Source organism: Choloepus didactylus, chromosome 23 (genome assembly GCF_015220235.1).
Source record: "Choloepus didactylus isolate mChoDid1 chromosome 23, mChoDid1.pri, whole genome shotgun sequence".
Taxonomy (NCBI): domain Eukaryota; kingdom Metazoa; phylum Chordata; class Mammalia; order Pilosa; family Megalonychidae; genus Choloepus; species Choloepus didactylus.
In genome coordinates, this window is record NC_051329.1 from 9,611,801 (window position 1) to 9,629,886 (window position 18,086).

Consider the following 18,086-nt stretch of genomic DNA (forward strand, 5'->3'; position numbering starts at 1 on the left):
ACTCCCAGCTCCTTCCTTGAACTCAGCAGGCAGGGCCAACCCTTCCGCCAGTCGGATGGGAAGGAGATGGGATTTGTGGAGGTTTCCCTGCAGCCCCTACTCTAGAGACCGTGGATATGTGGTGGGGTCGGATGTAAGGAGACCCAGTCCACAAACCCTGGGAGCAAGCTCTGCATCCTTTCCTTCCTGTAACAGCTAAAACCTGGCAAAGAAGATAAGCTTTTCAGGAAAAAGGTACCATCTTCCCCCACCCTCGCCTCCCTGTGCCCCAGGCCGGTCCTGAGCTGTTGGCGCTGCGGGGTGGTACCCCGGGCGATGGGCCCTGGGCTTATCCCTGCCCGCCCTCTCTCCCCCCCTCAGCGGCGGTCCTGGAAGAACTCTGAGGACCGCATGGCTCTAGCCAACAAGCCCCTCCGGCGCTTCAAGCAGGAGCCTGAGGACGATCTGCCTGAAGCGCCCCCCAAGACCAGGGAGAGTGACCACTCACGCTCGAGCTCCCCCACCGCTGGGCCCAGCACTGAGGGCACAGAGGGCCCGGAGGAGAAGAAGAGGGTGAAGATGCGCCGGAAACGGCGGCTCCCCAACAAGGAGCTGAGCAAGGAGCTGAGCAAGGAGCTCAACCAGGAGATCCAGAAGACAGAGAGCAGCCTGGCCAACGAGAACCACCAGCCCATTAAGTCGGAGCCCGAGAGTGAGAACGAGGAGCCCAAGCGGCCTCTGGGCTTCTGTGAGCGGCCCCACCGCTTCAGCAAGGGGCTCAATGGCACTGCCCGGGAGCTGCGGCACCAGCTGGGGCCAGGCCTACGCAGCCCCCCACGCGTCATCTCCCGGCCCCTCCCCTCCGTGTCCCCACCCAAGTGCATCCAGATGGAGCGACACGTGATCCGGCCGCCCCCCATCAGCCCCCCACCTGACTCGCTGCCCCTGGATGACGGGGCTGCCCATGTTATGCACAGGGAGGTGTGGATGGCCGTTTTCAGCTACCTCAGCCACCGAGACCTGTGTGTCTGCATGCGGGTCTGCAGGACATGGAACCGCTGGTGAGGGGCCTGCAAGCCGAGCTCGGATGGGGCCAGGGAGGGTCTGGAACCGCTGGGAAGCAGGTGTGCGGCTAAGCTTGGGCAAGGCAAGGGAAGGTCTGGAAGCCCCATGTGGGGGAACTGGGGAGGGAGTGTGCAGCTGAGCTTGGGCAGGGGCCAGGGAGGTTCAACCCTGTGCCGGGGCTCTAGGGTCGAAGCATAAGCTGGACCAGGGATGGCAGGCGAGTGTCCCCACTTGTTACTCCTGCACCTGCGGCAGACAGAACGGCTCACTTGTGGCCCTCTTTCCTTCTAAGTCCCAGGACAGCTTTGTTTTCCACAAAGTTCCAAGCAGCTGCAGCAGGTCCATCAGGCTGGGTCTAGTGCAAGAGGTGAAAGCTGCTTGCTTTCTCGATTTAGCTCCTTGGTAGCTGGAGTAAAGGCCACATGGAGTCCTTGTCTTCTGAGATGCAGCCTTGGTAGCAGGGTCTCTGGAAATTGGTTTGAGTCCTTGCTTTGCTATTTGCCAGCCTCCTGGCCTTGGCCAGGTTACTCAGTCTGTCTGTAAGCAGGATGTCACCTGCCTTCCAGGGTGGTTGTGCAGTCTGGCATGTGGAGGGCCTGGAAAGCCTCAGGAAATGCTTGTGGGGAGCTGTTGCTATCACCCTCCCTGGGCAGCCTGTGGCCATCAACTGAGGAGCCCAAGTGTGGGAAGGAGGAGAGCCAAACAGAAAAGGGGCCAGGGCTGAGTTGAGGAGCCTCTCCCTGAGTGTGGTGGGTAGGGGGGGCACTTCCCAAGGGAGCCCCCAGCTTTGAAAACCACCTGCACTGGGACTGCCCCCAGGTGCTGCGATAAGCGGTTATGGACCCGCATTGACCTGAACCACTGCAAGTCCATCACGCCCCTGATGCTCAGCGGCATCATCCGGCGACAGCCTGTCTCCCTGGACCTCAGCTGGACCAACATCTCCAAGAAACAGCTGAGCTGGCTCATCAACCGGCTTCCCGGTGAGCACTGGGCCAGGGACCCCAAACGTGCTGCAGCGGCACTGGGGAGGTGTGTCCCCTGACCTGCTACCTGCTTCGTCCCTCCAGGGCTCCGAGACTTGGTGCTGTCTGGCTGCTCGTGGATTGCAGTCTCAGCCCTCTGTAGCTCCAGTTGTCCATTGCTCCGGACCCTGGACATCCAGTGGGTAGAAGGATTGAAGGATGCCCAGATGCGGGATCTCCTGTCCCCACCCACGGATAACAGGCCAGGTGAGTTGCCAGGCCAGAACCATGCCCAGGGGATCACTGGAGACCTGCGACTGTGCTGTGTCATTCAGGCTGGTTTGACTACATATGCCATCTGATATGTGCATGCTCAAGCCTCTTCTGGCCTCGAAGTCCTTGTATAGTCCCTTCTCTAAAGGATACAGGGATGAGAACAGGCTGCTTGGTTGTCAGTCAGCTCTGGACACAGGGAATCTGTCAGGAGAGAGGGCAGGCTCCTAGGAAACCCTGAGAATTCTGCTCTTGGAGCCTGCACACATCTGTCTCTCATTTAATTTCCTTTAAATAAATCTCCCTGAGCATCTAGGTCAGTTCGGTTGGACGAGAGGCCACAGGATGGGCCCCTCCTGGGCTGAGCTGCCTGGGTCATGGCTCTTTTTCAGTGGCCAAAAGGAGCAAACAGTGGTAACTTAGAGATGCCACGCCACCTCCACTCTGATGAACAGGTCACTGCTGGGTGGAATGCAGGCTCAGTGTTTCTAGATCTTCTACTTTTTCAAGAGAAGCCAGAAATCTAAAATTTGATGTATAATCTCTGGTTTGAAAATATTAGGACTAATTCAGGGCTTTTGGAAACACTTTATGGCCAAACAAAATTCAAGCCTTACATTGGCTGGTGGTACTTTCAGAGTGTTGTGTCAGCGGGACCAGATCTCCCTGGTCGTGCTGACACATTGCCCCCCCTGCTTCATGTCCCACCAGGTCAGATGGACAATCGGAGCAAGCTCCGGAACATTGTGGAGCTGCGCCTCGCAGGCCTGGATATCACGGATGCCTCCCTGCGGCTCATCATCCGCCACATGCCCCTGCTTTCCAGGCTCCACCTCAGTTACTGTAACCACGTGACAGACCAGTCCATCAACCTGCTCACTGCCGTGGGCACCACCACCCGAGACTCCTTAACAGAAATCAACCTGTCAGGTGAGTGGGGTGCCACCCATCGTGGTCTGCCCAGCTGCCCTGTGATTTGTGATTTGAGTGGCTAGGTGCCAGGATATGCCAGTTTATGAGACCCACCGCTGGGGCTAGGGGGAAACATGCGCAAAACAGTAAGCTTTTATCAGATTTGTAATACGTGCTACAAAATAGTAGTTGGTGGCAGTGCAAGCCCGGGCATGTGGTAGAGTGGTGGGAAGTGAGGCCACAGGGCTTCCAGCACGGGAGTGACAGTCAGGTAGCCACAGAGATGGCAGCTTGGTTTCTGCCTTGGTTGTTACGGCTCACGTCCCCCTCACAACCCCTGCTATCAAAGGGGCTGTTATTGACAAGAAAAAGACAACCCCACGGTGCCATTGTTCTTCTGTGTCTGTCACGCACACTGCAGAATCCTTACTCCCCCTGCTTGCTGAATGGCTGGAGGAGGTTAGTAAGTACCTGACAGTGTGGTTTGTGAGCGGAAGCAAAGCTGTCCATTCTCCACCCACACTCATGGGATTAGTTTAGGATGGTCTGGATTCGCATATGTGAGATTTAGTTGAGCCAATAAAAGAGAAACTTTGTTCCAGAAATTACTAAGCAATAAAGGGCACCTGACATAATCTGAATTGCATCTTGACCCCAATTCAGTCACATTTGCTTCCCCAGGATTCACATGGCATTTAGTTGTCTCCTTCTCTTTGAACACCTTGTTCATGCCTGGGGTTTGGATAGTAGAGAATTCTGTAGTTAGGTGCTTGGAAGCTGTCCCTCTTCACGTTTTGGTGACCAAAATTGTCCCACCCCACGTTGGCAAGAGAAAAGAGGCATCCTAAGGCGAGGTCTAACCACGGTGACACCAGCTCCAGGCTCAGCTCGTGCCCCTGGCGTGACTGCCCATGGACTTGCCCCGTGGAGAAGGACCGGGGAGCACCTCAGCCATGGGGCTTCCCAGCCATGCCCCAGGAGGGCCTTTCCTTTCTTCCTCCTTCCCACCTTGGGAAATTTTTAAACAAATTATAGTAATAGTAGCTGATTCTTACAGAGCATTTACCATATGCCAGGCCTATTCTAAGGACTTTATGGACATTATCTCTTTTTATGATGTTCTTTCTGATTTGGTGATTCTGCCTGTATAGCAGAAATACCAGTATAAGCCTCTTGCTCCCATCACAGTCTATGATGTGTGACTGTGTGATAACCTTGTGCATTTTGTTTCCCTACCACATAATGCGATGCGGCCATCTTTTCATCTCAGTCCATACAGATCTCTGCCTTTCCTTTAGGAGCTATGACATACATTAAGATAGAATTTTCTACCCAGTCTCTCCTAGATTCGTTTATTTTTTTTTCTTCGTTCCTCATTGTGAGTAGTTGAATTAATGATAAAAAAAATCTGTCACAAAATCAAAGCTAGTTTGACATGTTTCAGGATCCCTGAACTGGACTGGAGGGTCTGGTCTAGTGAAGCAGAGTCACAGTTCTCTTGCTATCGTTGTTCAGGCTGAATTTCATTTTAGGATCTTTATTGCATGCCCAAGGCAGCCCCTTGCCTTACCCTTCTCCACCCAAATCTTAGCCCCTGAGGCAGCCACTTTAAGCTCATAGCCCTTTCTTCAGTATTACCTCTGTATTTCTAGCTAGCCTACATTGCTATTTGATGTTTTCCTTCCATTTAGACATTATATATTTATTGATTTGGTACAATAGAACACAAGACTTGATATTCTTACATTCCTTTATTCCCCTTTTTTTCTCCTTCCATCTTTCCAATTGTATCATAATTTTTGGTTATATCACTATTATTTACTTTATTGTGACCATGTGAGTATTATTTGCTGTTGAGCCATATACTAGGATTAGGTTTCTATGTACTATGATAAATTTTCCTTTCTTGCACAATTCTTTTTGTTTGTTTGTTTGGTTCCCTAGGGTTGATAATTTCCTCATTTTTGCTTGCTTGTTTTTTTTTTAAGCAAACCATTCAACAGATTTGCATACCACATCTTCCCCACATAAACTCATAAGGCCCCTGACTGGTTTCTGTCTGAGACCTCCCTCTTCAACCTGTTCCTTTCCAGCCTTCCAGACTCCTGCTCCCAGATGGACTGGACGGCCCTGCCTGTGCACAGCCACCATCCTGGGGAGCTGTGTGCCTCTGTCTTAGGGTAGCACTTCTCTTTCACTGATCCCACATCTTCTTTCTTGGTTTACTCTTTCATTTTGGTGGGGGACATCTTCTAGACCTTGTATCTCTGAAGATGTTTTTATGGCCCACTCACATTTCATTGAAAGTTCAGCTAGATAGAGAATTCTAGTTTGGGAACCAGGTTTCTTCAGGAATTGGAAGGCATTGCTCCACTGTCTTCTGCCTTCCAGAGTCTAAGTCCCAAGTCATTTGATTCTTCATCCTTCACTGACTCTGTTTCCTCTCATTGGAAGTTATAGGAAGTTTTCTTTGCCTCTGGTTTTCTGAAACCTTTGTTGAGTCTTGGTCTGTCTTTTCATCCAGCATGCTGAGCACTCACGTGAGCCCCTTCGATCTGTAAATGGTCATCCTTCTGGGGAATTTTCTTGAATCATTTATTCTCTTCTGTATTGCACCTATGTGTGTTTTTGCTCTGTTTTCTGTTTTCCTCAGCTTTATCATAAAACTCATATAGTGAATTTTTCATTTGTGCTATTATGTTAGGTTGAACCACAGAAGTTGCTGTTCATAAAAAAAAAAAAAAATCATATTGGCAGTTTCATACATTCAGCCTAATTTTACAAGCTATATTTTTTTCCCTGAACTTTTGTAGAGTGGCCTGTTCTTTTTTCTTGGATACATATATGTATATATATTTAAAAATTGTAGGCTTACAGAAAAATTACGCAGAAAGTAGTTTCCATATACCCCCATGCCCTATTATTAACAACTTGCATTAGCTTGGTACATTTGTTACAATTGATGAAATAATTTTATTATAATGTTCTATTAACTATAGTCTGTGGTTTACGTTAGGGTTCCCTGTTTGTGTTGTACAGTCCCTATGTTTTGTTTTGTTAATTTTTATTCTAGTAACATCTTACAACCTAAAATTTCCTCTTTTAACCTCACTCAAATATATAAAGTGCTGTTAATTATATTTACAATGTTGTTACCACCACCATCCATTACCAAAACTTTTCTATCAACCCATATATAAACTCTACAACTTAAGCTTTAACTCTCCATTCCTACCACCTTCCCACCCTTGGTAATCTGTATTTGTTTTTGACTCTGTGAATTTGCTTATTCTGATTATTTCATATCAGCGAGATCATACAATATTTGTCCTTTTTGTGTCTGGTTTATTTCACTCAACATGATGTCTTCTTCAAGGTTCATCCCTATTGTCGCATGTATCAGAACTTCATCCCTTTTTTCAGCTGAATGATGTACCATTGTATGTATAGACTACATTTGTTTATTCATTCATTGGTTATTGGGCACTTGGGTTGTCTCCACCTTTGGGCAATGGTGAAAGATGCTGCTGTGAACATTGGCATACAAATATCTGTTTGAGTCCCTGGATTCTTTTGTGTATATATATACCTAATAGTGGGATTGCCAGATCATAATGGTAATTGTATATCTAACTTTATGAGGAACTGCCAAACTGTCTTCCACTGTGGCTGCACATTTTACAATCCCATCAACACTGAATGAGTGTTCTTATTTCTCCACATCCTCTCCAACACTTGTAATTTTCCAATTTTTTAATAGTAGCCATTCTAGTAGGTATGAAATGATATCTCGTCATGTTTTGAATTGCATTTTTCTAATGGCTAATGATGTTGAACGTCTTTTCATGTGATTTTTAGCCATTTGTGTATCTTTAAAGAAATGTCTGTTCACATCTTTTGCCCATTTGTTAGTTGGATTGTTTTTTTGTTGTTGACTTAGGATTTTTTTTATACATTCTAGATATTAAATCCTTATTGGATATGTGGTTTCTTAATATTCTCCCTTTCTGTAGGTTGTCTTTTCACTTTTTTGATAAAGTCCTTTGCACAAAAGTTTTTTATTTTGATGAGATCCCATTTATCTATTTTTTCTTTTGCTTGCGCTTTGAGTGTAAAGTTGAAGAAACCATTGCCTAGCACAAGTTCCTAAAGATGCTTCCATACATTTTCTTTGAGCAGTTTTATATTTGTGGTTCTTAAGTTAAGGTCTTTGATCCATTTTGAGTTTATTTTTGTATATGGTGTGAGGTAGGGGTCCACCTTTACTCTTTTGCTTTCAGTTTTCCCAGCACCATCTGTTGAAGAGATGGATATGGATCTTTTCTTATCTGAGGGTATTAATGGTAGTTTTGTTTGCTTTCTTCTCCCTGCATAGTCTATTTTCTTCAGATGTGGTCAGGGGCCTTCATAGGAGGCTTTCCTTGGGTTCTGGTGATGCCTGGGTCTCCACCCATACTGTAAGTGGGGCTAGAAGGGTGACTGGGTTGGAGCTTGTATGCTATGGACTGCAATTGCAGGGAGTCTGCCTAAGTTATTTCTTTGGAGAAACCTGTCAGATCTTTAGCTCTTTTCTCTTAAACTAGTCAAGAGTCCCTGAGCAGACTCTCTGATCCGTAGGAGAATTTAGGCCTGGCTGCCAGTGTTCTGGGATTAGGGAGGAGGAGGCTGTGGGGGCGGGTGTCTCAGCAGTCAGTAGGTAAGGACTTCCTTTACCCTGTTGTCGAGTGGGTGTCCCTTCCTTCACGGTACCTAGAGGCCCCTTCCAGAGACCTTGTCTTTCACCCCTGGGAGACTAAAGCTAGGGAGGGAGTCCAGGCATCAACCAGAAGGGCCGGTTGGAAATTAAACAGATTTCCAGGCAGCCCTTCTGTTTCTACCCCATCTTTAGCCCTGTTTCCAATGTACCTGTTGCTCCCAGGACCTGCATATTTGGGACTTTTTGTAGAATAACTTTGCATCTCCGATTAAGCTGTCTCCTTTTTTCTGTCTCCTTTTATCAGTTACCTCTCTCCAGCTTCCAAAATTTTATTACCATTGAGGTCTCATTACCATTGTAATCTCACCTTTCTTTGTCTTTCTGAGCTTGTATCTTTTTTTTTTCCTTGTATCTTTTTTTTTTTATCTTATCTGTATGGTTGTCAGGAGGAAGTGGAAATAGTGTGTGTTTAGTCTGCTATGTTTGTCTGAAGTGACGTCAGGTCCTTTTCTTTCCTCCAGCAATGTAGTCAGGCTTCAGTGAGACATCATTCATTTTGAAGTTTTCTTCTGCTCCCTACTTTAGGTTAATAACAGTCTTTCTTAGTAGTCTAAGAGAGTACTTTATAAATTAAGAAAAGTATTCCCTTTTCTTCTTTTTGAAACATTTTTTTCAGCTTGTCATTTTTCTTTTGATTGATTTTTCTCCCCCAGTTGTTCACTTTACGTTGAAATAATTTCCAATTTACAAGACAGCTGCAAAAATAAAACCCCATACAGACAACTCCAACATCCCCCACTCCCCGAGATACCCAGAGCTGCTAGTTTTAACATTTTGCCACCTTTGCCATATCATTCTCTTACCTTTTTTCTGAACGTTTGAGAGCAGGTTGCACACATCATACTCCTTGAAACACATAGTACTTCCAAGTACATTTCCTACAAACAGATATTCACTTATATAATCATCTTAAGTGCATTTATCAAGTTCAGGAAATTTAACATTGATATAAAACTTCAGTTCTATATTCTAATTTTTTTTTTACCTCCCAAAATGCCTTTTCTCCTCCAGTGTTAAGATCCCATCCAGTATCATGTATTGCATTTAATTATACTTTATCTCTTTAGCTGCTCTTCCCTTCTTTCGCTTCTTTAAATTATGGAAACATACACAACATAAAACTTCCCAACCCGACCCCTCCCAAGCATACCTTTCAGTGGTATGAATCACACCCAGTGTTGCGGTGCCCGCACACCATCCACTGCTATCACTTTCCCATCACCCCAAACAGACATTCTACACTCATTTTACATTAACACCCCATTGCCCCTGTCCCCCAAGCCCTAGTAACCTGTACTCTACCTTCTACTTTTGTCTCTGTGAGTTTGCATAGTCTCTGTTATTTTCTGTGTGATTACCATGGGGCTTAAATTTCTCATCTTAAATCTGTAAAAATCTCATTGGCTTAGATACCAACCTAACAACTTCAAAAACAAAAATAAACTATGTTCCTGCACCTCTCCATCCTCCCATTTTTATGTAGATCTTGTCACAAATTACATATTTATACATTATGAATCCAAAACCATTGATTTGCCATTACATTTTATGCATTTGGTTTTTAGATCCTATAGGAATTAAAAAGTGGAGTTACAAAGCAAAAATACAATAGTACTGGTATTTTTATTTACCCGTGTCATCATCTTCACCAGAGACTTTTATTTCTTCATGTGGCTTCTATCAACTGCAGAACTCCCTTTAGCATTTCGTGAAGGGGTGATCCAATGGTGACAAACTCCCTTACCTTTTGTTTACCTAGCTAGTGTTTACCTGAATGTCTTAATCCATCATTTTTGAAAGACAGTTATGCTAGATGTGAATTATTGGTTGGCAATTTTTTGCTTTCAGTACTTTAAATGTCTTCCCACTCCATCTTGCCTCCATGATTTCCGATGAGAAATCAGAATTTAATCTTACTGAGACTCCGTTGTATGTGACATGTTGCTTCTCTTGCGGCTTTCAGAATTCTCTGTCTTTAGCATTTGACAGTTTGCTTATAGCATGGTGCACTGTAGATGTATTTATCCTGTTTGGAGTTTGTTGAGTATCTTGGATGTGTATATATTTAAGTGTTTCCTTCAATTTGGGAATTTTTCAGACATTAATTCTTAAATATTCTCTGAGCCCCTTTCCCTTTCTCTTCTCCTTCTGGGACTTCAACAATGCATAAATTTGTATGTTTGACAGTATCCCACAGGTTTCTTAGGCTCTGCTCGGTTTTCTTCATCCTTCCCTTTTTCTGCTCCTCAGATTGGATGATTTCCATTGTCTTATCTTTTAAGTTCACTGATTCTTATGCCACCTCCAATCTGCTGTTGAACCCCTTTAGGGAATTTTTAATTCCTGTTATTGTGGTGTAAGCTCTGTTTCTTTCCTTTTCATAATTTCCATCTCTATATTGATATTCTGTGTGTTCATCTGTTGTTTTCCTGATTTCCTTTAGTTCTTTGTCTTTGTTTTCCTTTAGCTCTTTGAGCATATTTAAGACCATTTTTTTAAAGGTCTTTGTCTGGAATATCCCAGGTCTGATCCTCTTTGTTGATGCTTCTGACGCTTTAATCTTCTTTCCTCATGCCACTGTTCCCTATCTCTTTGTAGGTTTTGTAATTGTTGGTTGGAACCTGAACATTTTGATATTTTAATGTATTACTGCTGGAATTTAGACTCTAAGATACTTGTACCAGCTGTTACGACAGAGCTTTCTTTAAATGGAAGAGACAAAAAAAGGGGGTGGGTGGAAGGGGAACACCTTTCCCAGTTCTTGCAGATTGACATGTACCAGTGCTCTTCAGAGTTTATCCATACAGTGAGTTTAGAGAACAGCTTGAGGCCAAAGCATAGGGGCTTCCCTAGTCCCTAGTCCTGTCTGTGTATGCGCCTTGTCTTGGGCGTGTGTGTGCCCTAGGAATTCCCCCATTTACATGAATACTAATGTGCCTTCTTTCCTTCAAAAATTTTTCTGATAGTCTGGGCACTGCACTCTATGTCCTACAGCCAGCAGTCCCTTGCCCCAGGCAGCCATCTGACTGCTGTCCCACAGTGTTCTGTAGGAGCTGAGAGAGCTGCCTTTTACATGCAGGGCAAATTCTGGGACAGCAAGTCTCTCAGGCCACCACCAGACAGACTGTGCCAGACGTATGTTCCCAGTATGTTCACGAGGGGCACTCTGTTCCCTCTGGAACTGGGACTGCTGATCCGTTCCAGTGAGGGACAAAGGAAGGGCCAGGCAGGGAGCCATGAAATCCTGCTGCTTTTAAGTGACCTTTTTCTTGATTCGGTGCTTCTGCTGTTATTGCAGTACTTTGTTTTCTGGAGCTTTGAGAAATAAGTCTCTCCAAGTTCTTGCTGGTTATTCCAAGCTTCTGTGTGAGGATGGAGCTCTGAAATTTCTCACCATCTTGATCAGGGTAGGACCTGGATTGATTGTTCTGGAAAGGCAGAAAATTTTAACCTTGAGATGATCAAACTTTTTTCATTTATGGTGTGAGGCTTTTTTTAATCTCACTGTAGAAAGGCTTATACTACCCATAGATTATTTTGAAAATTTCTCATATTTTCTTCTCTTTTGCAGTATCATTCTTAAAATTTATTTGATCTTTCTAGGACTTCTTTTTTGTGAGGTAGAGTTTCATCTTTATAAATTACATTGTTCATCTTGATTTGTAATACTCCTCCTTTGATTAGTTTATTTTCTGTTTTTCACTGTTAAAAAGCCAGTGAAAAACATCATGTTCCCCACACATCAGCCTACTATTTTGAACAATTTCAAGCATATAGAAAAACTGGAAGAGCAGTACAAGGACACACATGAATCCTCTGCCTGCTTGTGACAGTTGCTGATGTGCCACATGACACACACAGACATGTGCCTGTTCCTTCAGTCATTTGAAAGTTGTAAATGTCATGACCCTCCACCCCAAAACATCTTGGAACCCTTCAGCATGTGTTTCCTAAGGATGAGGACATTGATATGAAACTGTATCAGCATCCTGACACCAAAGGAAAGGATCAGAGACAAAACAACCAAAATGTATTGTCTTTAATTGTAGAACAGTCCTGTCATCTCTGCCCGCCCCCAACATTTGATTTTTGAAGTATCCAGGGGAGTTTTCTTAAAGAATATTCCACATTCAGAATTGTACTGTGTTGTTGGCTTCATGGTGTTGTTTCACTTGTACTGTATTCCCTGTATTTCTCCTCCAAGTTAGATCTAGAGCCTTGATTAGATTCTGGTTAGAGATATTTGGCAAGAAAATGTCATGTTAATAGTTGAATACTTTGCGTGCCTCCCAACATAAGACAGAATCATGCAGTTCTTCAGGATGAGTTGCAAGCAGTGAGACTGCTGGGTCAGGGAGCAGGTACATGTGGCCAGATGGCTTCCCAGCCCCAGCTGCAGCGCCCCTCCACTGGCTGCCTGGCCTGTGACCCTCAGGAGCCTTTGCTTTGGGTTACTTCATCCCTCATAATCTTCTGGCTCCTCCCTCCCCAACCCCCACCCTTCCAAGTTCCTTGCCTGCCTTCTACAGCAGTCTAATCCCAGCCTTAGGATGCATCTCATTCCCCACTCAGACCTAGCTCTGCCACCTCCTCCCAAGGACCTCTGATCAGTCCCCAGCCCATCACCTGAAATGTTCTTCCCCTTGAAATATGCTCCCGGTTCCAGACGTCCTGCCTCTCCCTCAGTGCCATCTCTCCAGAATAGGTATCTCCCACCCCAGAGAACTCCTCCTTTGAGGGGCATACTGCTGTACCCTGCAGCCCTCTGATGGCTGAGGGAGCTGAGGTGCATCCTGTGGCTGCCTGTTACTTGTAGACATGGCTGGGTGTGAAGGGTGACCTGGAGTCCCAGCTGACTCCTTGTTGTCCTTGGGCAGACGGCTCTGGATCAGAAGCTCCCATCACTTGTGCCTAGCCAGAGTTCTTCCTGGCTCTTGGTTCCCAAATCCTTAAAACTGGAGCCCCCCAAAAATGAAAGTGCCGATACCAGTGACAATGAGCAAAGGCATCAAACTTGATGCCATTGAGAGGAAGGGAGAAATCAGTCTTGCCCAGAATGGTGACTCTGAGTCTCAGTTGGATGCCAACTGGCAGTTAAGCCAGTTGACTGTGGCTTCAATTTTTAAAGAAGAGAGAATGACAAAAGAAAAGCATAAGCTGATAGAAATCCAGTCAAAAACTGGGTCTGCATCCCACTAGGGGCGGGATGAGGGGCAATGGGAAGTGACTGCTTAATGGGGACAGTTTCTTTTTGGGGTGATGAAAATGTCTTAGTAATGGATGGTGGTGATGGTAACACCATATTGTGGATATAATTAATGCCACTGAATTGTACACTTAAAAATGGTTAAAATGGCCAATTTTGTTAGATATGTTATCACAATTTTAAAAGCTGCCTGCAGGTGAGGGGATACTCAAGGGCTGTGACTGTGCTTTTGCTCTGGGTGGAGGAAGCTGCCGCAGCCCCTTCCAGCATTCTGGCCTTCTCCATGGCTTTCAGGGAAAACATTCAGTCACGGCGTGAGGAGGAACAAGCCCCGCGGGTGCAGACGTGGGTGAGAGCACAGCATCCAGGCTGCCCTGGGGCTCCTCTCACTGTTGGGGCAATTCTCTCCAGGGGGTTTATCTGAAGGGAATAAGCAGTTAAGTGCACAATAATTCACACATGCAGATAATCTTCAACACAGTAAATGAAAAAGCAACCTATTGCACAACCTACCATGTGAACCTATGTTTAGGTTAAAAATACATAGAAAGATCTACTTATGTGAGAATATATACATATAAAATAGTAAGTGGTCAGATTATAAATGGGTTTTTGCTTGGGAATGTCTGAATGCTTTTCAGGCATATATTACCTTTATATATATAAATATATACATACACACGAACACCTTATATGCCTTTATAGTTGGTAGGTGAAACCATTCCCCATTTGAAGAAGAGGGCTTTTAGCCAAACAGTTCTCTTCTGGGCCTCGGGTTTAAACCAACGTGAGAGCTCTGTCCCATTTCTCTAATGCTAAGCACCTGGGATTTGTGGGCCTTGGGACTTAGCACTTTTCCCACCTTACGTTGTTTCTTCTTCCCTGCAGACTGCAATAAGGTCACTGATCAGTGCCTGTCTTTCTTCAAACGCTGTGGAAATATCTGTCACATTGACCTAAGGTACTGCAAGCAAGTCACCAAGGAAGGCTGTGAGCAGTTCATAGCTGAAATGTCTGTGAGTGTCCAGTTTGGGCAAGTGGAAGAAAAACTCCTGCAAAAACTGAGTTAGTCCAAGGACAAGTATGTAAATACTGGGTGGATGGGGGGAGGGAATCCAGTGGGGGAGGGGAAAAGACTTTACAAAAAAATGAGGGATTTTATTTTCAATTTGGAAACTGGAACAGCAGACCACAGAATGATTCCATCTTGCAAATCTTGCCAAGGAAAATGCCGTTCAACTACCCATTTTTAGAGTGAGCGAGCCGGGCCCTTTACTTTGGTCTTTCTGAAATGTAACTGCACTACTTTCCAGACCATTTCTAAGGCGGCCTTTATCAAGAAGACATTCCCATCAGAGAGGACGGACAGACAGACTTTGGAGAAATTTTCTTATTTAATAAGCATGACCTTAGTTTTGTTGGTGGTGTTTTGTTTTTTGCTTTGGGGCACCTCATTCCTCTTAACTCCAAGGATTTCGGTGTCTTCATAGAGTGGACCATAGACCACATTTCTGCCGCCATCTCGACACATTTTTTGGTTTTGTTACATCTTACATTATGCAGAACTATTTTTGTACAAATTGTTTAAAAGTTATTTATGCAAGGTTTGAATGCATACCAGTGTTTTTATTGTTTGAGATTGCCAATTTTCATGGTTTCCTTAAAGTAGGAGAGAACTTAACCAGTACTTCATCAACAAAAAGAATCCATCTACAAATGTGCCCAGATCTGACAAAGTGGGTTAAGGTCTTCCACATATAAAAGCATGTTTAACTGGAAGTTTATAGCCTGCTTTGTACATCAAGAAGTTACACAAGCATGTTGTGGAAATATGTAAATTATTAGTTGAGTAAGAAACTCTCTGCCAAGTTTTCTCTATATAGAAGTCACCTTTTTCTCAAAGTTTAAAAGTTCAGACTTCAGCCTTTGTGCTCAGGAAGGCTTCACTCCAGCATGAGCTCTTGTACTCTCTATAGATCTAATTTATACAGTGAGTCAAGAAGTAGAATAAATGGTTCAGCATAGCCTTTTTCTTTTTTCTCTCCTTTGAGGTGTGAGTTGAGTTCTCATTTCAGGGTTATTACATGGCTATTTCCTAACTGTAAAGTTACACATTCATAAGTGCCATTGTTGTAAGGTGGTGTTTTCCTAGACCTTCCCCTGAGGCGGTTTTATCTTTGTTGAATTTGTATAAACAATTGTATAAAAAACCCACTCTTTGGACTTCGAGGGTTTCTGTTCTAGAAGTGGATGAGCAATTTAATTGGAAAGCCCAGATTCAGCAGTTTCCATACTAATACACATATGGTCATACATTTATTAGTGTGCATTGTTTTGAGGCCAAGCTCTAATTTCTTATTCACTTGAAATGCAGCAGCTCCTTAGTACATGTTTAGTTGTTGTTTTTCCTTGTCAGAAAGTTACCCCACTGTTATGGCTAATAAAGGCAATGGGAAAGAGCTGTGTTCCAGCCATGGCTGTGTGTGGGGATTAGGTACAGACTGCCTTAAGGTGGCTCTTCCTACCACACCTGTACAAGAGAACTCCCACAGCCACTTGGCATTACCAGGGCCTAAAACGTATATCCCATGCTGGAGGAAATGGGCTCACTTTCTCCACCTCCCCTTGGGAGCTGCAGTGGGCTCTGGTCTCTTGAGGAGCCCACAGCTGGTGGCCTTGCGCCAGGCTGGTTGGAGGAAGTGCTTGTTATGACAACTTCCCCAGGTGGTAGACAGAAACCAGAGAGAAGCAATTTTAGACCACAGATCTTTTTTTAAAGACAGGGCCCTGCCTACTCATTCAGATACAGAAACTGTTCCAGTGATTTTAAAGATGGGGAAGATAACTTCCTCACTCAATACTGAATAACAACATAACTCAATACTCAACAGCAACATAGGCCGTGGCCCTGCAAAAGAAGCCTTTCCTGCTAACTGTAGAGTTTCATATTTGCCCTTTTACCATTTTTTGCCCACATTATTATAATGGGACAAAGTCAGATCCCATCTAGATATGTGCCTCCTGTTCACTTAAAGCCAAAGCCAAAAGCCCTTTGCTGACTCCAATTTGGGACATTAAAGCTGTTGCTCCCCAGAATTTAAACTCAGGAGATCTAATTTACCGAGTTAGATTAGTTAATGCTGATTTATTTTAAAACATGGCTAACTTTTGCAAGCTTGATTATTCAAGAGGGACTGTCCTGTACAAGAGGTAAAGTTTCTGTTTTCTTAGCAGCCCGAGTTTTTTGAACCATCAAATAAGACTTGAGTTACTCTGATATCCAGAAAGGTCATCCTTTTACCACCAATAGTAAGAACGGTTTTCAGAGGAACAGTCCTCATGTCCACTCATTGCTAGCAAACGTGGAGCCTTGTAGCCAGGACTGGTTAAGAGCTGTAGGGCTCAGGGTGAGAGGGCACTTTTTTCCCTGTACTGTTTCCTGGAGCACATGGGTCTGCCAAGAGACAAGGCTGAGAGGGGCTCAACATTGTGCCCCAAGGCTGGGTTCAAAGCTATAACAAGGACATGCAGAACAGACAGGGTTTCTCTCCAGGATTAAGGCTACAGTCACACAGCAGACACAGATGTGTCTCCCCCAAGTGTATGGAACGTCGAGTGAGATTATACCCCATTTCAAGTCCAGTCTCTGGACAAACATTTTATTTCATAAATGAGTAGCCTTGGATAAAGCGAGTCTAAGCTTGAGGCCACAAATAGCTTCTGAGTCCATACACCATATCTGATGAAGCCTCAACAAGACTGTGAGTCTTAGGGAGTGCCTGCTGTTTTAGACTGGAACTTCTTAACCGAGGAGAAAATGTACCCCTTCCTCTGGGAATCTGAATATTTACAAAGGACGATCCCACAGTGCATCTGAGTAACATCCTTTCCTCAGCAGAGAGTCTCTGGAAGCACAACCAGGAAACTCGGCAGCATCGATTCCCCTGGGGAAGGGAGCTGCTACCTGAGGAAACGGAACTACATATCACCTATCTTTAAATATTAATGTAGAAAGCCGCAGCATGCCAGTTAAAGAACAGAGATTTTGGGGTGGGGGAGTGTTTGCCCTCTGCCAAAACAGTACTTTGAAATCAAGTTATTCCACATATCAAGCCTGTTAGGCTAAAAGAGTTATTTCAAAATGCTTCCTGAAAAAAATCCACCATTAAGAGTTTTCTGTACTCTTTAAAAATAAGTAACTGAGACTTAGTATGTTAAGTCCAAGGAGAAACATTAAACAAGCTGTTTAAGCTGACAATGTACAGATAAATCTGAATTCTCTAATTTAACTTTCAACAAAACCAGCACCTGCTGCTTAGCTTCCATTTAAGTTTGTTTACTGTCACCTGCTGGCCTAGATTTACAGACTTTCCACTACCAAATTAGCTATTTTGAGGGAAATGTTAAATTCTGGAATTTCCATCTCACAAGAGTACAGACATGCCAAGTGCCCTGTAAAGCTGAGCAGGTGCTGAGCTTTTGCTACTTCCGTAGGGGAGTAACGATCTGCTCAAGCTGGTTATGATGCATTGCAGACACCCGCCCTTGGGCTCTGCAGGCAGACATGAGTCGTCCTGTCCCTTCAGGAGAAGGCTATTTGAAAATACCTGCCTGCCATACCTTGTTTACGTGATTTGACTCTCAAAAGCACAAAAGGTAGAACTTCCTTCCCTAAGCACAGGGCCAGACTGCCTCCCTAAGTTCAAGTCTATTTTCACGTCTGTTGACTGACTAGTTGATCCTGAGCATCTGAGGGCACATGTGTTAAATCCTGCAGAGTCAGAAGATAAACATCAACAGGAGAACTCATCTGAGAAGTCAGGAAATTCTTAAAAACATCATCTGTCTATACCCAATAGGATTGAATCCATCACATGGTCTCAATTTAAAGCAAAAGCACACTCTGATTCAAGCTGGACCAAAAAAAGAG

General features: G+C 44.5%; 1 protein-coding gene across 9 annotated transcripts in view; it reads left to right on the top strand.

Moving 5' to 3' along the window:
• The window catches only part of KDM2B (lysine demethylase 2B), a 120,894-nt gene extending 105,524 nt beyond the window's left edge, over nt 1–15,370 (top strand). For 7 of the 9 annotated variants that reach the window (XM_037816542.1, XM_037816543.1, XM_037816544.1 and 4 more), the window contains 6 exons: nt 196–234; nt 361–1,040; nt 1,864–2,027; nt 2,115–2,276; nt 2,994–3,212; nt 14,045–14,226. In XM_037816542.1, the coding sequence (XP_037672470.1) occupies nt 196–234; nt 361–1,040; nt 1,864–2,027; nt 2,115–2,276; nt 2,994–3,212; nt 14,045–14,226 (1,446 nt within the window). Of the gene's footprint in view, nt 1–195; nt 235–360; nt 1,104–1,863; nt 2,028–2,114; nt 2,277–2,993; nt 3,213–14,044 lie in introns of those variants that run through there. The other 2 variants (XM_037816539.1, XR_005213949.1) reach the window with 2 other exon arrangements.
• Nucleotides 15,371–18,086: the final 2,716 nt, after the last annotated feature.